The sequence below is a fragment of the Rhopilema esculentum genome, chromosome 10 (assembly GCF_057945365.1).
Source record: "Rhopilema esculentum isolate cy_ngs chromosome 10, ASM5794536v1, whole genome shotgun sequence".
Lineage (NCBI taxonomy): Eukaryota > Metazoa > Cnidaria > Scyphozoa > Rhizostomeae > Rhizostomatidae > Rhopilema > Rhopilema esculentum.
Genome location: NC_142824.1, coordinates 5,060,744 through 5,086,272, shown reverse-complemented (window position 1 = coordinate 5,086,272; position 25,529 = coordinate 5,060,744). Strand labels below are relative to the sequence as shown.

The window sequence follows — 25,529 nt, the reverse complement described above, 5'->3', positions numbered from 1 at the left end:
TGTCTGCTGTGGTGATTTGATTTGGCCTAGCCACGCAGAAACGATTATGATCATGCTTAGAGCTCACAGGGGGCGAAAAGTGAATTGGACTTTATGAATTATTTTTCGCTATATATATTTAATCTAGTTTCGTTATTTAGTTGACATTGTTACTTTCGTTGATATTGTTACTAACTCAATTCGTTGAAATTGTTGTCAACTGCACCTCTACGGCCTTGTGCGTAGATCGAGCAAAATGACTCTAGAAACCCAATTACGTCACAGATTTTGTGCTTCGTTCACAGCCTGGACTAGATTTCGAACGGCAATAGCATTAAAATGAGACGCGATATAGCCATTCCGATTAAAGATTCAAATCCAGGTTGGTGAAATGTATATTCTAAATGAAAGTCATTTTATGACCTAATAAACACTTTAAGATAAGGTAATCTAGATTGGTCTCACTCAAAAAATGGAATAAATGCAGCAAATAAAAATATACCTGCACATGCCGTTCCTTTTCCAAAGAATCCGTTGTTACAAGCACACGTGAAAGACCCAGCGGTGTTGGCACATGTTGCATTTTGGTGGCAGTTGTGGGTCCCAAGCGAACACTCATTATTGTCTAAAAAAGTTTGGTTTCGTTATAAACAGAAAAGCCCGACATCTATTTTAGTCAAAATCGAAAATTTATTTACTGCCCTGAAATGGTGAGTGAAAATTCTTTAAGGAAAATTTACCCGAGCATGTTGTTCCATTTCCTGTAAACCCATTCTTGCAGAAACAAGTGAAAGAGCCTTCAGTGTTGGTACAAGTTGCATTTGAGTGACAATTGTGGGTTCCAAGAGAACATTCGTCATCATCTGGAAAAAGATACGTTGGTTTTAGTTACTCTTAAATGATTGAGTTTGGGATGAGTACCTGTAAAAAGATGTTACATTTTAAATAACGCTTTCTAGACTGGCCTTGGTAAAGAATATTTCAATAAGAAAAGCACACCTGCGCATGATGTTCCGTTTCCAAAGAATCCATTGTTACAAGCACACGTGAAAGACCCAGCGGTGTTGTTACATGTTGCATTCGCGTGGCAGTTGTTGGTACCAAGCGAACATTCGTTGTTGTCTAGAAAAAAGATTGGTATTTTGCTCATTAGCTCGTTCGTTTCCTAAAGTTATTTTCAGGAATATTTGAAATATCAGCTGTTTTCGATGAGATTTGAATTGCGATATCAGCTGCAGAAGCAAATGAAAAAATCTTAGATTGCCGTACACCAGCAAGAAAGCTGTTTCCAAAACTGAATTGTTACCCTTTATAATAAGCTCAAGTTAAAAGATATTCGTGTAAAGTTGTGAAAAAAACAGGCAGAAAAGCTAAACAGAGAACACCACCTTGCATAGATGCAAAATGTGAATTGTCACTTGAATGTTAATAAGAAACAACAGACATTAAAAAGCTTGCAAATAATGCCCAACCTTGACAAATTGTTCCATTTCCTGTGAAACCAACCCTGCAGGCACATGTATGTGAACCAACTGTGTTAGTACATTGGGCATTAGGACCGCAACTATGAGAGCCCAAGCCACATTCGTTTATATCCTGACAGTGAGTTGAATTCAATGCAAAATAGCCTGTCATACAGTTGCAATTGTAGCTCCCCAGGGTATTATTACAAATCTGCTCACAGTTGTTAGTACTGGACAATGCACATTCATTCACATCTTGGCATTTTGTTCCATTAATCAGATCGTAACCTTGTCTGCATGAACAGTTATATGAGCCAAATGTATTGTGGCAGTTTTGGTCACACAAGTTGGTACTAGATGAAGCACATTCGTCAATATCTAAAAAAGGACATAAATACAGACTTGAAAAACTTGTGTACTCAGCTCTTGAAGCACTAAAATGAGTAAAATACAGGTTCTTGCAGAACGCAAAATAAAGATTCAAGAATCAAAATTCATAGAAATTCATGATTTACTAGCTTCAAGCTGTTACCTTGGCACTGTGTGCCACTCCCTGTGAATCCTGGTTTACAAGTGCAGTTGAAGCTGCCTGCTGTATTTGTGCAAGACGCCAAATTGTGACAATTGTGCGTTCCCAGGGTGCATTCGTCAACGTCACCACAGAATGTTGCATTATGTAGCTGATAGCCGGGGTAGCATGAGCAGTTATAGCTTCCAAGGATGTTTGTACAAATCTGGTTGCAACGGCTAACATTGTGATAGCATTCATTGTAATCTGAAATATAAGCAGGTTTTTTCATTTATTGACTTTAACATTTGGTACCTCTACTTAATTGCTATGGAGTTTTATGCAGGAAGCTACAAGGAACTAATGGGCGGAATTGCAAAAAGGTAGTGTTGTTGACAAAATATCTTACGAAGTCTTGTTTTTCTTCTCAAGTATTTCGTCGATAATTGCTATATATACCTCAAGAAATAACAGTTTTTACAAATATTGCTGTAAAAAAGCAAAAATGCACAAAAAAAGAAAATTTAATTTATCTACCATAGCATTTTCGACCATCACCAGTGTAACCAGTTGGGCAAGGTCCACAGTCAGCCGTCCCGTTCACGTAATTGTTTGTACAGTTGACTCCGACAAAACAAGGTTCTACCTCGCATGGAGCTAACGAAGTCTGACAAAAACCTCCGGTAACGTTGGAGGGACAAGAGCATTCACCATACGACAGTGCATTGCTGGGAGCTTCCTCGATAGAATTTTCAGTACCAAAGTCACAAGAACCACCATTCAAGCAATAACACAGCCTGATATTAGGCCCTAAAAATGCAGCGAGGTTATTTTCATCCTTTACTGTAAATTTCACTGAAAAGCTGGAGCTGTTCACAAACCACTCAACATATCCAGTGGCGCTATTTAGTGAGAGGCTGGTACCATTAGCTTCGTACGAATAAGTCAAGTTCTTGGTTCCATTGCCAGTAGCAGCCAAACTAAATTTGTAGGTCATTCCAAAAGTAACATTCAGTGAGGACGGACCAGTAAAGATAGGTGGAAAGGTTGCTAGAACGGAAAATTAAAAGAAACTTAAAATTTTGAGGGTCAAGAAGTATAACAATGGGAACCTAAATTGAGGCAATTACCGAACAAAACCAAGAATAGAATAAGTAATTTTTAAAAGAAACTCAATAAAATTATTTAAATAAAATTTACCAAACAGAATGACAAATAAAGATTTCAAGCAAGAGTGAACTTTGATATTGACAAAACTAGTAAACACATTCTTACTTAGCCTAGATCATTGTTGGTTTTGATTTCTATATTTAAAAGTAATAGAAAAGTAGGCATCAGCATCACTTACTTAAGAAACAATAATAATAATTAAGACAATATATTCAAAATGTATACAGTATCTACCTAGAGCTTTCTTTTCAATTTCAAAATCGTTCAGAGAGGACTGACTTTCGGTTGTCGAAGTAGAGTCTTCAGTCAAAGACATATCAAAAAGGCAAGTGAAACTGGATGTTCCTCCACAAACTTCTATCGCCTTTTGTTTCAGAGCAGTGTTGTTGCCGAATAAGCTGTCTATATCGTCGAAGAACAGCGGAACAAAAGTAGGATCATAAACATCATCGGGCAGGGTAAACAAAGATCCGTTGAAGGTTACGTTCCCTGAAAGAGAAAGAATAATTATGCAAATTGCAAATATGAAAGTTTGGAAAGCATAATATTGTTAAAGAAGACATCATCAAGGCCTCATTCAGATTTTAAAAACACCAAACAAAGGTTGCTTGTCAATATTTTGACTATTTCTACCCGCAGGCAATTACGTTGGTATTCATCCGGACAAAAGAACATAAAACGCTACCCCATAGAAAGATAAACGTTTTTACTCACATTTGGTGCCAAACTCATAATAAATTTCACTTTGCGTCGAGTTGATCGGTATCGTTGTGCCATCAGGTCGGGTGAAGTCGTCATTGACATTGTTGTTGTTCACCCCAAGAAGACCACGTGTCTTGTTTATGAAAGATGACAATGAAGATATTTGAATTGTTAGAAGTCTCTCAAATATGTCTATGGTCGCTCCAACTCCAGTTTCAAATGAAACACTAAATTTGGTTACGTTTCCTGAAGTTTGCAGAACAATGTCCGTTTCATTTATGTTTCTCTCTGTGTTGAAATATGTAGAACTGTATTCTTGATTTCCAACGAAAATCCTCACTTTTGATGCTACAGAATACGAAAAGATTCATTGTTTAAACAAAGTCGGTTATTCGATATTCGTATAGCTTGCAATTATTCGAATAGAAATAATGCAAAAAAAACATTCGTATGTCACTAAATAGTTCGGTTATTCGAATAGCATGACAATTAGAAGAGGGCGAATGAGACTGATCGATTAGTCATTGGTATACCAAAGTAAAAAATTGTAAATTTTTCGAATAGTGCAGCTAATAAGTCGAATCAATCAATTTCTTTTTCAAGATCAACATACTCTCTTTTTTTATAAGAACAATTTTTATAAGAATACAAGCCTCAAAATTGGTCTAAAGTTAAGAACAAATTAAGAACAAGCTGAGGCTGAGCTACTGTAAAATGAAATTTTGAACAACTTTTTATCTCAAAAACGAGGATTTTTAGCCAAATGTGGGTGCTTTACGGTGAATATTTAAACATGGCGGCAAATGAAGGTTGTCTCACGCACTTTGTTGGAAAAAGAGGCCTGAACACCTCCCAAGAACGAAAAGCTAGAAAACGCACTGCTTATACACTATAAATTTAAGAACAAATTAAGAACAATCCAGCCTCAGGTATTCGATAAAATTAAGAACAATCAGACTGAACTCAAATTTACTGGTTCTTATAAAAAAGAGTGTACCCGCTTAGACCTACAAGTCCATCTGGTAAAAATACAATCATCGTAAAGGCTAGACTTTTTTAATTCGGGCTTGTATAAGGCGACTTCCTGTTAAATGGAATTATTTTGTCATGGTCCGAAGAGATCTGTCTGATGCGAGCTTTACAGTATTCATCATCAAATTTGGAATATTTCAGTAAATTTTCCCCGAAAGCCTCCTTTTACGGCCACACCCAGACCTTAAAACAATTAGCCAAATAACCGAATATTCGAAAACGGAGGAAAATACCTCTGGAAAACTGAAGCAAACGTTTGAAAAAAGCTACTTGACAGTATTTACAAACCCAAGGCCGAGACATGGAGTGCAATAGATTTTGTAAAAGAAAGCTACCTGGTCAATTTAGCAGTTAAGAAACGGACAAACTCGAATGGTATCAATGTACCAGTAAAAACGTATAGAGAAAAATTAAACCAAATTTCATTTAATACTCACTTGAAACATTGAGGTAGATTTCAACCAAAGGACCAGAATCGGTTTTCAAAGCAAAACCAGAAAATACCGTTGCTCTCGAAGCACTTCTTGATGAGTTCGGGGAAATGTACGCCTGACTCATTCGCGAGTGTATGACGAATTCATTACTGTTTAACAGACCAAGTAGCTGGTAATCACCAATGCCATTGAAAGTATAGGTTTTGCCATCTAGTGTCTGGATATGCGGATCTCCGCCACTCCAAGCTGTGACAATCAAGGAATCACTATTACATTTAATATATTTCCCAACAACGGCATTGCCAAATGTTTCATAGCTTACTGGGTATGCTGTGTAAATGTAAACATGATATGCTGCGTATATGTTAAAAATAGGTTATATGCAGCTACTTCAACGGTAAGGTATTGTTGGAAATATTAGCCTAAATAAATGCAGAGGTTCTGATTGGTCCAAGTTACAGCTTGAACAGTTTCGCTACAATGCTGCTGGTATTAAACATGCATCACAAACGAAAATTCTTAAAAAAAAGGAAAAAGTGTGATCAAAACATACTGATGATATCAGGCGCATACAAGCGGCAATTGCGGATTGGTCTCTTTTCTTGATAGAGATGACACAAACCAGATTGTATGCAACAGTTGTCATGAGCGATCTTGTCATCGCTCTCTGCAATCTTTCTCGAGTTTCTGCGATTTTGCCAGGAATTCATCAATAACAAATAATTGTATTTTTCCGTTAGATGTGTTGTTGTCAACGGTGCGACTTCCTTCTTGTCGTAAGTATTGATAAGGGAACCGCTGATGGCATCGAAGCAGCACTGTGTGTGGAAAGATATTGCGGTGCGGAGGAAGAAGCTTGTCACTCGTTGTTTATAGCAGACAATATTGTTTGAATTGCCCTTCCACCTGAATCTTCTGTCCTGTCTACATTGATTAAGACTACATGGGCAGTCAGTTACTTCTGATCCGCTAATGACATTGATGTATCCGGGAGAGGGTTGCGCGAAATACCATGCATAGCATGCCGCTTTTCTATTGTCGATGTTGTCAGCGACCAAATAAAGACATTTTCCACGAACCCCTATGTTGCATATAGCATTATCATATCTGTAGAGAGCAGGCCCACCCGCAACATTTAGCTCAGTTTCTTTATAGAACGAGTTTTTGAAAGTGTAGCCGGCTTTTGCTCTCAGCCAATCCTCTTGCCATAACATGCCTCCATCCTCATATATGTAAGCAGCATAAGTTGTTCTACCGTCCGTTGCAACGATAAGTTGAAATGAAACGAACTGTAGTAAGAGAGAATGTCGTTTTAAAAGCAAGCAAATTTAAGTAAACAAAAATAACTTTGAAAATTAGAAAATATTTTTTTCTATGAGTTATTGAGCAGCAGTCGAGAAAAGACACTAACAAGGCAAGAAGATGCGACGGGTAGCTGTTTGATGCTGACATTAAATTTATATGATAGTTTTTTCGTGTATACGTGTTTTTCGAAATACTAAAAAATGCAGAAATGGCTATTTAGTAAATTTTCATAAAAAATAAAAAATACTTGCCACATCCTTATCAGCATATTGATAGTAACGGTATGGTTTCCCTTTTATCCAAGAAACAGCCATTATCATCGTAGGCGCGAAAGTAGAAACATTTGCATTCTCTCTAATAAAGGTTGTTGTCTTGTTGAAAAGACTCACACTGACGGCATCAGTCTGAATAGACTGGTGCACTGCATAAGAGACGTACCCTTTCTTGTCAATCGGTCTATCAGACTGGCCGCGGAAGTCAATATCAGACCAAAATGGAGCAAGGAAATTGTCACTGTTACGGAATAATAAGTCTAGAACATGGCATTTGTTTTTTGAAAAGGACACGATGCCATTGGCACAAATCTATGGGAAGAAAAAAGTAATGAGATTTGATTAATAACTCGATAATTATTATTCTAAAGCAAATATTACAAAAGGATTTAGCCTAAGAAACTCGAACTTTATTCCTAATGAAATATTAAAAGAATGACGACCTGCTTAAACAAGGAGTCAAGTTTAGTCAATATCTTTAGTATATACAATTTTGATTCCATGTTTTCGACAAAGATCTTTATTGAAGCATAACTTCGCAAATCAACTTCTGCTTTGATAAACGTGAACAACAAGTGGTGTCAAAAACACAAAAAACTTCAAATCTTAGATAATTATTTCTACTAATAGGCAAAAGGTAATATCTACTTACAAAGACAACTGTATGGAGTTTCGTCCCTAATGGTATTCCGAATGGCAAAACAAGTTTTCCTGAGCCGTCATCTGTTTCAGTGAAGCGTAAGGCAATGGAATGGGTGAAAAAACGATCCTCTGAAAAAAAATTAAAGCAAATTAAAAGTAATGAACAAGATCTACATAAATGGTAAATTTGCACTTTGATAAATTTGGTAAAAAACATTGAGAAGCAAGAGGTTCTTTGAACATAACTTCAATGTTCAATCCTCACCCTTATGCGTAGAGCCTAATGTTAATACCGTCACTCGAACTCATTTCGATTCTGCTAAGGTACTTAATGCAAGGACGCTTGAAACATGGGGGAGGCAAGGAAAGATGCGCCATTGACAGAAAACTAAATCTATAAACATTACAGTTTTTATATAAATAGTAAATGTGAGACACACTAGGCATTCCGTCAGACACAACGCAATTAAAGAAAATATCTGAGTTTGTAACCATGCCTGGTTGAAGTATGGTAGTTTTATATAGAGATTTCAAACAACATGTAGAGTCGATTGTAACATTTCGAATTAGTTTAATAGATTTGCCCATAGCGAAACGTCTTATGAGTGACAGAAAAAAGCAACCGAAAAAAAGAATGGCGACGAAACAAAGACGAAAGAAAGATACATTGACTAGCGCCTCCCTTACTTTCAAAAGTATACATGATTCAAGAAAAGAGAGACGGTTTCAAGAGCAAACTACGTCAACGATGAAAAAGCACAAGCACACATAACAGTTTTCTAGATCTCCAGTCATACTGTTTCCAGGATGTCTCACACTTACATACCCACACAGCGCTATTACAGAAAGCTCCTTTATGCGAGAAAAGGAGGACACCGAGGTCAACGTGACTTAGTTCAATGCCAACATTCCCAGAGAATGCCAAGATCCTTACTTAATAAAGGCCAAGCAACTATCTCGGGCAAATAATTACTGTGATACAAGAGGAGTTGTTTGCATTAAATGTACAGTGGCATGCGCAATATTCCAGTAAGATCGAATTATTCAATTACTGCTTACAAGTTAACAATTACAGAAAAAGGAAAGCAAATGTCCATTACATTTATCCAATGTGGTGAAACAAACTTTGGATAAGATAGTCATTGTAAACATAGATAAATTTTCAAGCAAAATTTCCACGATCGTTTCAAAGAATGCACTGAGCTCGGCAAATCATGTTAACAGCAACATGCCAGCAAGTAAACATGAAGGAAGTTGAAAATGGCTATGCAGCTATCATGTATTTTCAAAGTCTTCAGCATTGGCCTAACGATATTCAGTACCATGCAAAATCGCGGATGCAAGAAAAGCTAGGAAAATGTACCAAAACAAAGAGAAGTTTGCTAAATTTTTAGAGAATTTTGAATTTGACACACGCAAAGTAGCAACAAAAGCTTCTAATCACAAAATCTTAATGCTTTAAGGGCATATAAAGCAATTCATATATCGCTTAAGTTAAAACGGTTGAAATACATTATAAAATATGAAATGAAATCGCAAATACATCAAAAACTTCCGAAGCATTTATATTTTTTCACAAAATGTCTGATAGAAAGGCTAGTGTAAAGGGACAGAATTTCATAACTTTTAAAATTTGACGAAAACCCATTGAACAACAAAATAAAAAATCTGGTTTTGCGCAAAACACTTCAAGAAGCTGCCAAGTGTACAATTAATTAAAAAACATAAATGTAAACCATCAATAGTAAAAGGAGTTTAGTGAAATTTAGAGTATCCTCATAACAAAAAAGCAATGTCTACCCTTATCTTGTCTAGGTTTCTACGAGCTTACAACTGTAAGAAGAAGCATAATACTGCAGAAACCTTTGCATAGTTTGCCATCACCAATGTATCCAGCATTACAGGTGCAATTAAATGATCCTTGAGTATTTGAGCATCCCGCATTAACATGACAGTCATGTATACCAGTTGCACATTCGTCGATATCTAAACACATACACAGAGAAATACTTATTCCAAAACAATAAAAAAAATCAAAAAGATGACTACTATGATAAATTTACGTCTTCAGTAGAAATCCGACAGTAGAAAATTTAAATGTATTGACAATGGAAATCATTAAAACCTAAATAATAAACAAAAGATACAATATATATAACTGTTACTTACATTAAGAAAACATTTGAAAAAATGAAAAACTTCTCGTAGAACAAAAAATCTGTAAATGATCTACAGTTCTTAGCAGGAAAAAAAATCGTGGTACAACACCATAAAGAGAGATATTAGCTCCAGAAAGTTAAAAATACTGTATAAACTAAAGAACGCTTAAAGGTTTGCTAAAAGGGCCAAAAATCGGATAGCATTACAGCTATGTTTGATCATAATTAGATCTCAAATACGAAACAAAAGAGGAAAATTACATAATAACCCGCAACTAAAACACAAACATGATTACAATTGGCATAAAAACATCTAAACTAACAAATATTATCGACAATAAAAGAAAACAACCTTGAATGTTTTAAAAAAAAACTAGAAAAGCAAGAAACGGGTTAACGGGTTAAACAAAATGATATACCTGTACATAATGTCCCAGGCCCGGTGTAACCAACATTGCAAGCACAGGTGAATGAGCCTGCAGTATTTGTGCATGCAGCATTTGAATCACAGTTATGCGTTCCTAATGTACATTCGTCTTGATCTAGAAGCAACAAAGAGACATCAATTAACAAATGGAAAGAAACAAGCCATAAAACCTACAAAAGAACAGCCACAAATTATCCCTTTAATTTAATCAAAAGCCATTGGATAACTACTTAAAATCAAAGATTCTTTTATGAAGCATCAACTTAAAAGCCACAGTTAGGAAGACATACCTGTACAAGATGTACCAACTCCGGTATAACCAACATTGCAAGCACAGGTGAATGAGCCTGCAGTATTTGTGCATGCAGCATTTGCATGACAGTTATGCGTTCCTAATGTACATTCGTCTTGATCTAGAAGCAAAAAAGAAGGTATCATCAATCAAAATGCAAAAATCTTTAAAAAAAGTCACAATAGAACACACACAAATTATCTGCAAAGATTAATTAAAAAAGTCGCTAATATTTATATCTCACATTAAATTATTTTAAGAACCAGCAACTTAAGAGCAGCAGCTAGGATAACATACCTGTACATGATGTACCAACACCGGTATAACCAACATTGCAAGCACAAGTGAATGAGCCCGCAGTATTTGTGCATGCAGCATTTGCATGACAGTTATGCGTTCCTAATGTACATTCGTCTTGATCTAGAAGCAAAAAAGAAGGTATCATCAAGCAAAATGCAAAATTCTTTAAAAAAAGTCACAATAGAACACACACAAATTATCTGCAAAGATTAATTAAAAAAGTCGCTAATATCTATATCTCACATTAAATTATTTTAAGAACCAGCAACTTAAGAGCAGCAGTTAGCAGAGGTGGAAAAAGTATCGGAACCTGGGAACGTAGTTCCCAGAAATTTTTCTAGATGAAAATGTTGGCAGAAAGTTTCACAGAAATTTTTTGAAGTGTTAAAGTAAATATAAAAACTTGGTGACATAGGTTAAGTCAAATTAGTTGAAAATATTATTTTAACTCATCTGTGAGCAGCTAAATTTGAGCTGCCAAAGGAATGTGGGAATTAGTCTTTTTCCATTGGAAATAAATTCTTTGTGCACATTATTTACATTCACCATCTCACAGAAATCTCAGCCACTCACGATCAGATTTTTTTTAGCAGCTGAGCTTTTAAGACAAACCTTGATTTAAGACTGAGATTAATATAGGGACTGGAATCTACTTTCACAGAAAATATTTCTGGCACCATGGTGTGAGCAGCATTGATCATAAGTTAATATGCTTGGTTACATTAATCTGTTGCATGCTAGGACTCCATTTTAACCACATATTGCTTCTCACTTGTCAAAAGATTAGGCTAAGTCATAAAATGCACCATACAATTCAAATGATTTTGCCCCTTACTCTTCTGAAACTATGTTTGGACATTATTGCATGGATTTTCATTTTGATTTGGTTTTCCATCATGATTGATTGAATGAATGAATTTCTAGCTAAGAATTATTTCTTTCTTATGTGCATTAATGCATTAAGTAAAGGCATATCTAATATGTTGAGAATGACTGTTTTGGAACAATAGTCAAGATCTCTGATGTCAAATTACAACTGATTATGTTAAGAAGTTGATTGCCTGACAATTTTATGCATTCAATTTAACCTTCTATAGAAATACTTTGAGAAAAAAAAACAAATTAAGCATTAAAATAAAAACAAATTGAACATTCAAAAGAGAAGTATCATACGTCTTAAAATTAAATTTGCCCTCTTTTATACATCAATTAAGAGATATAGGCACAAACAGAAAGTTTATTTGTCTACCCCCTAAATCTTGTAGAAAGTTTTGAGCCAGATTCTTAGGTTCCCAGAAAGAAAAAAAACTTTTCCAACTCTGGCAGTTAGGATAACATACCTGTACATGATGTACCAACTCCGGTATAACCAACATTGCAAGCACAAGTGAATGAGCCTGCAGTATTTGTGCATGCAGCATTTGCATGACAGTTATGCGTTCCTAATGTACATTCGTCTTGATCTAGAAGCAAAAAAGAAGGTATCATCAATCAAAATGCAAAAATCTTTAAAAAAAGTCACAATAGAACACACACAAATTATCTGCAAAGATTAATTAAAAAAGACGCTAATATCTATATCTCACATTAAATTATTTTAAGAACCAGCAACTTCAGAGCAGCAGTTAGGATAACATACCTGTACATGATGTACCAACTCCGGTATAACCAACATTGCAAGCACAAGTGAATGAGCCTGCAGTATTTGTGCATGCAGCATTTGAATCACAGTTATGCGTTCCTAAAGTACATTCGTCTTGATCTAGAAGTAACAAAGAGACATGAATTAACAAATGAAAAGAAACAAGCCATCACACCTACAAAAGAACAGCCACAAATTATCCGTTACATTTAATCAAAAGCCATTGGATAACTTCGTAGAATTAAAGATTCTTTTATGAAGCATCAACTTAAAAGCTACAGTTAGGAAGACATACCTGTACAAGATGTACCAACTCCGGTATAACCAACATTGCAAGCACAGGTGAATGAGCCTGCAGTATTTGTGCATGCAGCATTTGAATCACAGTTATGCGTTCCTAATGTACATTCGTCTTGATCTAGAAGCAAAAAAGAAGGTATCATCAATCAAAATGCAAAAATCTTTAAAAAAAGTCACAATAGAACACACAAAAATTATCTGCAAAGATTAATTAAAAAAGACGCTAATATCTATATCTCACATTAAATTATTTTAAGAACCAGCAACTTAAGAGCAGCAGTTAGGATAACATACCTGTACATGATGTACCAACTCCGGTATAACCAACATTGCAAGCACAAGTGAATGAGCCTGCAGTATTTGTGCATGCAGCATTTGAATCACAGTTATGCGTTCCTAAAGTACATTCGTCTTGATCTAGAAGGAACAAAGAGACATGAATTAACAAATGAAAAGAAACAAGCCATCACACCTACAAAAGAACAGCCACAAATTATCCGTTACATTTAATCAAAAGCCATTGGATAACTACGTAGAATTAAAGATTCTTTTATGAAGCATCAACTTAAAAGCCACAGTTAGGAAGACATACCTGTACAAGATGTACCAACTCCGGTATAACCAACATTGCAAGCACAGGTGAATGAGCCTGCAGTATTTGTGCATGCAGCATTTGAATCACAGTTATGCGTTCCTAATGTACATTCGTCTTGATCTAGAAGCAAAAAAGAAGGTATCATCAATCAAAATGCAAAAATCTTTAAAAAAAGTCACAATAGAACACACACAAATTATCTGCAAAGATTAATTAAAAAAGACGCTAATATCTATATCTCACATTAAATTATTTTAAGAGCCAGCAACTTAAGAGCAGCAGTTAGGATAACATACCTGTACATGATGTACCAACTCCGGTATAACCAACATTGCAAGCACAAGTGAATGAGCCTGCAGTATTTGTGCATGCAGCATTTGAATCACAGTTATGCGTTCCTAAAGTACATTCGTCTTGATCTAGAAGGAACAAAGAGACATGAATTAACAAATGAAAAGAAACAAGCCATCACACCTACAAAAGAACAGCCACAAATTATCCGTTACATTTAATCAAAAGCCATTGGATAACTACGTAGAATTAAAGATTCTTTTATGAAGCATCAACTTAAAAGCCACAGTTAGGAAGACATACCTGTACAAGATGTACCAACTCCGGTATAACCAACATTGCAAGCACAGGTGAATGAGCCTGCAGTATTTGTGCATGCAGCATTTGAATCACAGTTATGCGTTCCTAATGTACATTCGTCTTGATCTAGAAACAACAAAGAGATATGTATTAACCAATGGAAAGAAACAAGCCATAAAACTTACAAAAGAACAATCACAAATTATCCGTTACATTTAATCAAAAGCCATTGCATAACTACGTAGAATTAAAGATTCTTTTATGAAGCATCAACTTAAAAGCCACAGTTAGGAAGACATACCTGTACAAGATGTACCAACTCCGGTATAACCAACATTGCAAGCACAGGTGAATGAGCCTGCAGTATTTGTGCATGCAGCATTTGCATGACAGTTATGCGTTCCTAATGTACATTCGTCTTGATCTAGAAGCAAAAAAGAAGGTATCATCAATCAAAATGCAAAAATCTTTAAAAAAAGTCACAATAGAACACACAAAAATTATCTGCAAAGATTAATTAAAAAAGACGCTAATATCTATATCTCACATTAAATTATTTTAAGAACCAGCAACTTCAGAGCAGCAGTTAGGATAACATACCTGTACATGATGTACCAACTCCGGTATAACCAACATTGCAAGCACAAGTGAATGAGCCTGCAGTATTTGTGCATGCAGCATTTGAATCACAGTTATGCGTTCCTAAAGTACATTCGTCTTGATCTAGAAGTAACAACGAGACATGAATTAACAAATGAAAAGAAACAAGCCATCACACCTACAAAAGAACAGCCACAAATTATCCGTTACATTTAATCAAAAGCCATTGGATAACTTCGTAGAATTAAAGATTCTTTTATGAAGCATCAATTTAAAAGCCACAGTTAGGAAGACATACCTGTACAAGATGTACCAACTCCGGTATAACCAACATTGCAAGCACAGGTGAATGAGCCTGCAGTATTTGTGCATGCAGCATTTGAATCACAGTTATGCGTTCCTAATGTACATTCGTCTTGATCTAGAAGCAAAAAAGAAGGTATCATCAATCAAAATGCAAAAATCTTTAAAAAAAGTCACAATAGAACACACACAAATTATCTGCAAAGATTAATTAAAAAAGACGCTAATATCTATATCTCACATTAAATTATTTTAAGAACCAGCAACTTAAGAGCAGCAGTTAGGATAACATACCTGTACATGATGTACCAACTCCGGTATAACCAACATTGCAAGCACAAGTGAATGAGCCTGCAGTATTTGTGCATGCAGCATTTGAATCACAGTTATGCGTTCCTAAAGTACATTCGTCTTGATCTAGAAGTAACAAAGAGACATGAATTAACAAATGAAAAGAAACAAGCCATCACACCTACAAAAGAACAGCCACAAATTATCCGTTACATTTAATCAAAAGCCATTGGATAACTACGTAGAATTAAAGATTCTTTTATGAAGCATCAACTTAAAAGCCACAGTTAGGAAGACATACCTGTACAAGATGTACCAACTCCGGTATAACCAACATTGCAAGCACAGGTGAATGAGCCTGCAGTATTTGTGCATGCAGCATTTGAATCACAGTTATGCGTTCCTAATGTACATTCGTCTTGATCTAGAAACAACAAAGAGATATGTATTAACCAATGGAAAGAAACAAGCCATAAAACTTACAAAAGAACAATCACAAATTATCCGTTACATTTAATCAAAAGCCATTGGATAACTACGTAGAATTAAAGATTCTTTTATGAAGCATCAACTTAAAAGCCACAGTTAGGAAGACATACCTGTACAAGATGTACCAACTCCGGTATAACCAACATTGCAAGCACAGGTGAATGAGCCTGCAGTATTTGTGCATGCAGCATTTGCATGACAGTTATGCGTTCCTAATGTACATTCGTCTTGATCTAGAAGCAAAAAAGAAGGTATCATCAATCAAAATGCAAAAATCTTTAAAAAAAGTCACAATAGAACACACACAAATTATCTGCAAAGATTAATTAAAAAAGACGCTAATATCTATATCTCACATTAAATTATTTTAAGAACCAGCAACTTCAGAGCAGCAGTTAGGATAACATACCTGTACATGATGTACCAACTCCGGTATAACCAACATTGCAAGCACAAGTGAATGAGCCTGCAGTATTTGTGCATGCAGCATTTGAATCACAGTTATGCGTTCCTAAAGTACATTCGTCTTGATCTAGAAGTAACAAAGAGACATGAATTAACAAATGAAAAGAAACAAGCCATCACACCTACAAAAGAACAGCCACAAATTATCCGTTACATTTAATCAAAAGCCATTGGATAACTTCGTAGAATTAAAGATTCTTTTATGAAGCATCAATTTAAAAGCCACAGTTAGGAAGACATACCTGTACAAGATGTACCAACTCCGGTATAACCAACATTGCAAGCACAGGTGAATGAGCCTGCAGTATTTGTGCATGCAGCATTTGAATCACAGTTATGCGTTCCTAATGTACATTCGTCTTGATCTAGAAGCAAAAAAGAAGGTATCATCAATCAAAATGCAAAAATCTTTAAAAAAAGTCACAATAGAACACACACAAATTATCTGCAAAGATTAATTAAAAAAGACGCTAATATCTATATCTCACATTAAATTATTTTAAGAACCAGCAACTTAAGAGCAGCAGTTAGGATAACATACCTGTACATGATGTACCAACTCCGGTATAACCAACATTGCAAGCACAAGTGAATGAGCCTGCAGTATTTGTGCATGCAGCATTTGAATCACAGTTATGCGTTCCTAAAGTACATTCGTCTTGATCTAGAAGGAACAAAGAGACATGAATTAACAAATGAAAAGAAACAAGCCATCACACCTACAAAAGAACAGCCACAAATTATCCGTTACATTTAATCAAAAGCCATTGGATAACTACGTAGAATTAAAGATTCTTTTATGAAGCATCAACTTAAAAGCCACAGTTAGGAAGACATACCTGTACAAGATGTACCAACTCCGGTATAACCAACATTGCAAGCACAGGTGAATGAGCCTGCAGTATTTGTGCATGCAGCATTTGCATGACAGTTATGCGTTCCTAATGTACATTCGTCTTGATCTAGAAGCAAAAAAGAAGGTATCATCAATCAAAATGCCAAAATCTTTAAAAAAAGTCACAATAGAACACACAAAAATTATCTGCAAAGATTAATTAAAAAAGACGCTAATATCTATATCTCACATTAAATTATTTTAAGAACCAGCAACTTCAGAGCAGCAGTTAGGATAACATACCTGTACATGATGTACCAACTCCGGTATAACCAACATTGCAAGCACAAGTGAATGAGCCTGCAGTATTTGTGCATGCAGCATTTGAATCACAGTTATGCGTTCCTAAAGTACATTCGTCTTGATCTAGAAGTAACAACGAGACATGAATTAACAAATGAAAAGAAACAAGCCATCACACCTACAAAAGAACAGCCACAAATTATCCGTTACATTTAATCAAAAGCCATTGGATAACTTCGTAGAATTAAAGATTCTTTTATGAAGCATCAATTTAAAAGCCACAGTTAGGAAGACATACCTGTACAAGATGTACCAACTCCGGTATAACCAACATTGCAAGCACAGGTGAATGAGCCTGCAGTATTTGTGCATGCAGCATTTGAATCACAGTTATGCGTTCCTAATGTACATTCGTCTTGATCTAGAAACAACAAAGAGATATGTATTAACCAATGGAAAGAAACAAGCCATAAAACTTACAAAAGAACAACCACAAATTATCCGTTACATTTAATCAAAAGCCATTGCATTAACTACGTAAAATTAAAGATTCTTTTATGAAGCATCAACTTAAAAGCCACAGTTAGGAAGACATACCTGTACAAGATGTACCAGCTCCGGTATAACCAACATTGCAAGCACAGGTGAATGAGCCTGCAGTATTTGTGCATGCAGCATTTGAATCACAGTTATGCGTTCCTAATGTACATTCGTCTTGATCTAGAAGCAAAAAAGAAGGTATCATCAATCAAAATGCAAAAATCTTTAAAAAAAGTCACAATAGAACACACACAAATTATCTGCAAAGATTGATTAAAAAAGACGCTAATATCTATATCTCACATTAAATTATTTTAAGAACCAGCAACTTAAGAGCAGCAGTTAGGATAACATACCTGTACATGATGTACCAACTCCGGTATAACCAACATTGCAAGCACAAGTGAATGAGCCTGCAGTATTTGTGCATGCAGCATTTGAATCACAGTTATGCGTTCCTAAAGTACATTCGTCTTGATCTAGAAGGAACAAAGAGACATGAATTAACAAATGAAAAGAAACAAGCCATCACACCTACAAAAGAACAGCCACAAATTATCCGTTACATTTAATCAAAAGCCATTGGATAACTACGTAGAATTAAAGATTCTTTTATGAAGCATCAACTTAAAAGCCACAGTTAGGAAGACATACCTGTACAAGATGTACCAACTCCGGTATAACCAACATTGCAAGCACAGGTGAATGAGCCTGCAGTATTTGTGCATGCAGCATTTGAATCACAGTTATGCGTTCCTAATGTACATTCGTCTTGATCTAGAAGCAAAAAAGAAGGTATCATCAATCAAAATGCAAAAATCTTTAAAAAAAGTCACAATAGAACACACACAAATTATCTGCAAAGATTAATTAAAAAAGACGCTAATATCTATATCTCACATTAAATTATTTTAAGAACCAGCAACTTAAGAGCAGCAGTTAGGATAACATACCTGTACATGATGTACCAACTCCGGTATAACCAACATTGCAAGCACAAGTGAATGAGCCTGCAGTATTTGTGCATGCAGCATTTGAATCACAGTTATGCGTTCCTAAAGTACATTCGTCTTGATCTAGAAGGAACAAAGAGACATGAATTAACAAATGAAAAGAAACAAGCCATCACACCTACAAAAGAACAGCCACAAATTATCCGTTACATTTAATCAAAAGCCATTGGATAACTACGTAGAATTAAAGATTCTTTTATGAAGCATCAACTTAAAAGCCACAGTTAGGAAGACATACCTGTACAAGATGTACCAACTCCGGTATAACCAACATTGCAAGCACAGGTGAATGAGCCTGCAGTATTTGTGCATGCAGCATTTGAATCACAGTTATGCGTTCCTAATGTACATTCGTCTTGATCTAGAAGCAACAAAGAGATATGTATTAACCAATGGAAAGAAACAAGCCATAAAACTTACAAAAGAACAATCACAAATTATCCGTTACATTTAATCAAAAGCCATTGCATAACTACGTAAAATTAAAGATTCTTTTATGAAGCATCAACTTAAAAGCCACAGTTTGGAAGACATACCTGTACAAGATGTACCAACTCCGGTATAACCAACATTGCAAGCACAGGTGAATGAGCCTGCAGTATTTGTGCATGCAGCATTTGAATCACAGTTATGCGTTCCTAATGTACATTCGTCTTGATCTAGAAGCAAAAAAGAAGGTATCATCAATCAAAATGCAAAAATCTTTAAAAAAAGTCACAATAGAACACACACAAATTATCTGCAAAGATTAATTAAAAAAGACGCTAATATCTATATCTCACATTAAATTATTTTAAGAACCAGCAACTTAAGAGCAGCAGTTAGGATAACATACCTGTACATGATGTACCAACTCCGGTATAACCAACATTGCAAGCACAAGTGAATGAGCCTGCAGTATTTGTGCATGCAGCATTTGAATCACAGTTATGCGTTCCTAAAGTACATTCGTCTTGATCTAGAAGGAACAAAGAGACATGAATTAACAAATGAAAAGAAACAAGCCATCACACCTACAAAAGAACAGCCACAAATTATCCGTTACATTTAATCAAAAGCCATTGGATAACTACGTAGAATTAAAGATTCTTTTATGAAGCATCAACTTAAAAGCCACAGTTAGGAAGACATACCTGTACAAGATGTACCAACTCCGGTATAACCAACATTGCAAGCACAGGTGAATGAGCCTGCAGTATTTGTGCATGCAGCATTTGAATCACAGTTATGCGTTCCTAATGTACATTCGTCTTGATCTAGAAACAACAAAGAGATATGTATTAACCAATGGAAAGAAACAAGCCATAAAACTTACAAAAGAACAACCACAAATTATCCGTTACATTTAATCAAAAGCCATTGCATAACTACGTAGAATTAAAGATTCTTTTATGAAGCATCAACTCAAAAGCCACAGTTAGGAAGACATACCTGTACAAGATGTACCAACTCCGGTATAACCAACATTGCAAGCACAGGTGAATGAGCCTGCAGTATTTGTGCATGCAGCATTTGCATGACAGTTATGCGTTCCTAATGTACATTCGTCTTGATCTAGAAGCAAAAAAGAAGGTATCATCAATCAAAATGCAAAAAATCTTTAAAAAAAGTCACAATAGAACACACACAAATTATCTGCAAAGATTAATTAAAAAAGACGCTAATATCTATATCTCACATTAAATTATTTTAAGAACCAGCAACTTCAGAGCAGCAGTTAGGATAACATACCTGTACATGATGTACCAACTCCGGTATAACCAACATTGCAAGCACAAGTGAATGAGCCTGCAGTATTTGTGCATGCAGCATTTGAATCACAGTTATGCGTTCCTAAAGTACATTCGTCTTGATCTAGAAGTAACAAAGAGACATGAATTAACAAATGAAAAGAAACAAGCCATCACACCTACAAAAGAACAGCCACAAATTATCCGTTACATTTAATCAAAAGCCATTGGATAACTTCGTAGAATTAAAGATTCTTTTATGAAGCATCAATTTAAAAGCCACAGTTAGGAAGACATACCTGCACAAGATGTACCAACTCCGGTATAACCAACATTGCAAGCACAGGTGAATGAGCCTGCAGTATTTGTGCATGCAGCATTTGAATCACAGTTATGCGTTCCTAATGTACATTCGTCTTGATCTAGAAGCAAAAAAGAAGGTATCATCAATCAAAATGCAAAAATCTTTAAAAAAAGTCACAATAGAACACACACAAATTATCTGCAAAGATTAATTAAAAAAGACGCTAATATCTATATCTCACATTAAATTATTTTAAGAACCAGCAACTTAAGAGCAGCAGTTAGGATAACATACCTGTACATGATGTACCAACTCCGGTATAACCAACATTGCAAGCACAAGTGAATGAGCCTGCAGTATTTGTGCATGCAGCATTTGAATCACAGTTATGCGTTCCTAAAGTACATTCGTCTTGATCTAGAAGCAAAAAAGAAGGTATCATCAATCAAAATGCAAAAATCTTTAAAAAAAGTCACAATAGAACACACACAAATTATCTGCAAAGATTAATTAAAAAAGACGCTAATATCTATATCTCACATTAAATTATTTTAAGAACCAGCAACTTAAGAGCAGCAGTTAGGATAACATACCTGTACATGATGTACCAACTCCGGTATAACCAACATTGCAAGCACAAGTGAATGAGCCTGCAGTATTTGTGCATGCAGCATTTGAATCACAGTTATGCGTTCCTAAAGTACATTCGTCTTGATCTAGAAGTAACAAAGAGACATGAATTAACAAATGAAAAGAAACAAGCCATCACACCTACAAAAGAACAGCCACAAATTATCCGTTACATTTAATCAAAAGCCATTGGATAACTTCGTAGAATTAAAGATTCTTTTATGAAGCATCAACTTAAAAGCCACAGTTAGGAAGACATACCTGTACAAGATGTACCAACTCCGGTATAACCAACATTGCAAGCACAGGTGAATGAGCCTGCAGTATTTGTGCATGCAGCATTTGAATCACAGTTATGCGTTCCTAAAGTACATTCGTCTTGATCTAGAAGGAACAAAGAGAAATGAATTAACAAATGAAAAGAAACAAGCCATCACACCTACAAAAGAAGAGCCACAAATTATCCGTTACATTTAATCAAAAGCCATTGGATAACTACGTAGAATTAAAGATTCTTTTATGAAGCATCAACTTAAAAGCCACAGTTAGGAAGACATACCTGTACAAGATGTACCAACTCCGGTATAACCAACATTGCAAGCACAGGTGAATGAGCCTGCAGTATTTGTGCATGCAGCATTTGCATGACAGTTATGCGTTCCTAATGTACATTCGTCTTGATCTAGAAGCAAAAAAGAAGGTATCATCAATCAAAATGCAAAAATCTTTAAAAAAAGTCACAATAGAACACACACAAATTATCTGCAAAGATTAATTAAAAAAGACGCTAATATCTATATCTCACATTAAATTATTTTAAGAACCAGCAACTTAAGAGCAGCAGTTAGGATAACATACCTGTACATGATGTACCAACTCCGGTATAACCAACATTGCAAGCACAAGTGAATGAGCCTGCAGTATTTGTGCATGCAGCATTTGAATCACAGTTATGCGTTCCTAAAGTACATTCGTCTTGATCTAGAAGGAACAAAGAGACATGAATTAACAAATGAAAAGAAACAAGCCATCACACCTACAAAAGAACAGCCACAAATTATCCGTTACATTTAATCAAAAGCCATTGGATAACTACGTAGAATTAAAGATTCTTTTATGAAGCATCAACTTAAAAGCCACAGTTAGGAAGACATACCTGTACAAGATGTACCAACTCCGGTATAACCAACATTGCAAGCACAGGTGAATGAGCCTGCAGTATTTGTGCATGCAGCATTTGAATCACAGTTATGCGTTCCTAATGTACATTCGTCTTGATCTAGAAACAACAAAGAGATATGTATTAACCAATGGAAAGAAACAAGCCATAAAACTTACAAAAGAACAACCACAAATTATCCGTTACATTTAATCAAAAGCCATTGCATTAACTACGTAAAATTAAAGATTCTTTTATGAAGCATCAACTTAAAAGCCACAGTTAGGAAGACATACCTGTACAAGATGTACCAGCTCCGGTATAACCAACATTGCAAGCACAGGTGAATGAGCCTGCAGTATTTGTGCATGCAGCATTTGAATCACAGTTATGCGTTCCTAATGTACATTCGTCTTGATCTAGAAGCAAAAAAGAAGGTATCATCAATCAAAATGCAAAAATCTTTAAAAAAAGTCACAATAGAACACACACAAATTATCTGCAAAGATTGATTAAAAAAGACGCTAATATCTATATCTCACATTAAATTATTTTAAGAACCAGCAACTTAAGAGCAGCAGTTAGGATAACATACCTGTACATGATGTACCAACTCCGGTATAACCAACATTGCAAGCACAAGTGAATGAGCCTGCAGTATTTGTGCATGCAGCATTTGAATCACAGTTATGCGTTCCTAAAGTACATTCGTCTTGATCTAGAAGGAACAAAGAGACATGAATTAACAAATGAAAAGAAACAAGCCATCACACCTACAAAAGAACAGCCACAAATTATCCGTTACATTTAATCAAAAGCCATTGGATAACTACGTAGAATTAAAGATTCTTTTATGAAGCATCAACTTAAAAGCCACAGTTAGGAAGACATACCTGTACAAGATGTACCAACTCTGGTATAACCAACATTGCAAGCACAGGTGAATGAGCCTGCAGTATTTGTGCATGCAGCATTTGAATCACAGTTATGCGTTCCTAATGTACATTCGTCTTGATCTAGAAGCAAAAAAGAAGGTATCATCAATCAAAATGCAAAAATCTTTAAAAAAAGTCACAATAGAACACACACAAATTATCTGCAAAGATTAATTAAAAAAGACGCTAATATCTATATCTCACATTAAATTATTTTAAGAACCAGCAACTTAAGAGCAGCAGTTAGGATAACATACCTGTACATGATGTACCAACTCCGGTATAACCAACATTGCAAGCACAAGTGAATGAGCCTGCAGTATTTGTGCATGCAGCATTTGAATCACAGTTATGCGTTCCTAAAGTACATTCGTCTTGATCTAGAAGGAACAAAGAGACATGAATTAACAAATGAAAAGAAACAAGCCATCACACCTACAAAAGAACAGCCACAAATTATCCGTTACATTTAATCAAAAGCCATTGGATAACTACGTAGAATTAAAGATTCTTTTATGAAGCATCAACTTAAAAGCCACAGTTAGGAAGACATACCTGTACAAGATGTACCAACTCCGGTATAACCAACATTGCAAGCACAGGTGAATGAGCCTGCAGTATTTGTGCATGCAGCATTTGAATCACAGTTATGCGTTCCTAATGTACATTCGTCTTGATCTAGAAGCAACAAAGAGATATGTATTAACCAATGGAAAGAAACAAGCCATAAAACTTACAAAAGAACAATCACAAATTATCCGTTACATTTAATCAAAAGCCATTGCATAACTACGTAAAATTAAAGATTCTTTTATGAAGCATCAACTTAAAAGCCACAGTTTGGAAGACATACCTGTACAAGATGTACCAACTCCGGTATAACCAACATTGCAAGCACAGGTGAATGAGCCTGCAGTATTTGTGCATGCAGCATTTGAATCACAGTTATGCGTTCCTAATGTACATTCGTCTTGATCTAGAAGCAAAAAAGAAGGTATCATCAATCAAAATGCAAAAATCTTTAAAAAAAGTCACAATAGAACACACACAAATTATCTGCAAAGATTAATTAAAAAAGACGCTAATATCTATATCTCACATTAAATTATTTTAAGAACCAGCAACTTAAGAGCAGCAGTTAGGATAACATACCTGTACATGATGTACCAACTCCGGTATAACCAACATTGCAAGCACAAGTGAATGAGCCTGCAGTATTTGTGCATGCAGCATTTGAATCACAGTTATGCGTTCCTAAAGTACATTCGTCTTGATCTAGAAGGAACAAAGAGACATGAATTAACAAATGAAAAGAAACAAGCCATCACACCTACAAAAGAACAGCCACAAATTATCCGTTACATTTAATCAAAAGCCATTGGATAACTACGTAGAATTAAAGATTCTTTTATGAAGCATCAACTTAAAAGCCACAGTTAGGAAGACATACCTGTACAAGATGTACCAACTCCGGTATAACCAACATTGCAAGCACAGGTGAATGAGCCTGCAGTATTTGTGCATGCAGCATTTGAATCACAGTTATGCGTTCCTAATGTACATTCGTCTTGATCTAGAAGCAAAAAAGAAGGTATCATCAATCAAAATGCAAAAATCTTTAAAAAAAGTCACAATAGAACACACACAAATTATCTGCAAAGATTAATTAAAAAAGACGCTAATATCTATATCTCACATTAAATTATTTTAAGAACCAGCAACTTAAGAGCAGCAGTTAGGATAACATACCTGTACATGATGTACCAACTCCGGTATAACCAACATTGCAAGCACAAGTGAATGAGCCTGCAGTATTTGTGCATGCAGCATTTGAATCACAGTTATGCGTTCCTAAAGTACATTCGTCTTGATCTAGAAGCAAAAAAGAAGGTATCATCAATCAAAATGCAAAAATCTTTAAAAAAAGTCACAATAGAACACACACAAATTATCTGCAAAGATTAATTAAAAAAGACGCTAATATCTATATCTCACATTAAATTATTTTAAGAACCAGCAACTTAAGAGCAGCAGTTAGGATAACATACCTGTACATGATGTACCAACTCCGGTATAACCAACATTGCAAGCACAAGTGAATGAGCCTGCAGTATTTGTG

General features: G+C 35.4%; 2 protein-coding genes across 2 annotated transcripts in view; both read right to left on the bottom strand.

Annotated features, from left to right (window-relative positions):
* The window catches only part of LOC135686902 (uncharacterized), a 156,789-nt gene that overhangs the window by 27,046 nt on the left and 104,214 nt on the right, over positions 1–25,529 (bottom strand). The window contains exons 24-37 of the mRNA XM_089110652.1: positions 10,086–10,208; positions 9,371–9,493; positions 7,518–7,636; positions 6,845–7,177; positions 5,842–6,577; positions 5,292–5,534; positions 3,835–4,170; positions 3,355–3,609; positions 2,488–3,000; positions 1,975–2,217; positions 1,452–1,820; positions 979–1,101; positions 720–842; positions 482–604 (exon numbers count right to left, since the gene is read on the bottom strand). Of these exons, the coding sequence (XP_088966778.1) occupies positions 482–604; positions 720–842; positions 979–1,101; positions 1,452–1,820; positions 1,975–2,217; positions 2,488–3,000; positions 3,355–3,609; positions 3,835–4,170; positions 5,292–5,534; positions 5,842–6,577; positions 6,845–7,177; positions 7,518–7,636; positions 9,371–9,493; positions 10,086–10,208 (3,762 nt within the window). The remainder of the gene's footprint in view (positions 1–481; positions 605–719; positions 843–978; positions 1,102–1,451; positions 1,821–1,974; positions 2,218–2,487; positions 3,001–3,354; positions 3,610–3,834; positions 4,171–5,291; positions 5,535–5,841; positions 6,578–6,844; positions 7,178–7,517; positions 7,637–9,370; positions 9,494–10,085; positions 10,209–25,529) is intronic.
* LOC148959240 (uncharacterized) lies at positions 10,262–12,188 on the bottom strand. Its single transcript, XM_089110660.1, has 3 exons — positions 12,026–12,188; positions 10,683–10,805; positions 10,262–10,506 (listed from the first exon to the last, which is right to left on the bottom strand). The coding sequence occupies exons 1-3, from the start codon at positions 12,171–12,173 to the stop codon at positions 10,370–10,372; spliced, it is 408 nt and encodes a 135-aa protein (XP_088966786.1). The 5' UTR covers positions 12,174–12,188; the 3' UTR covers positions 10,262–10,369.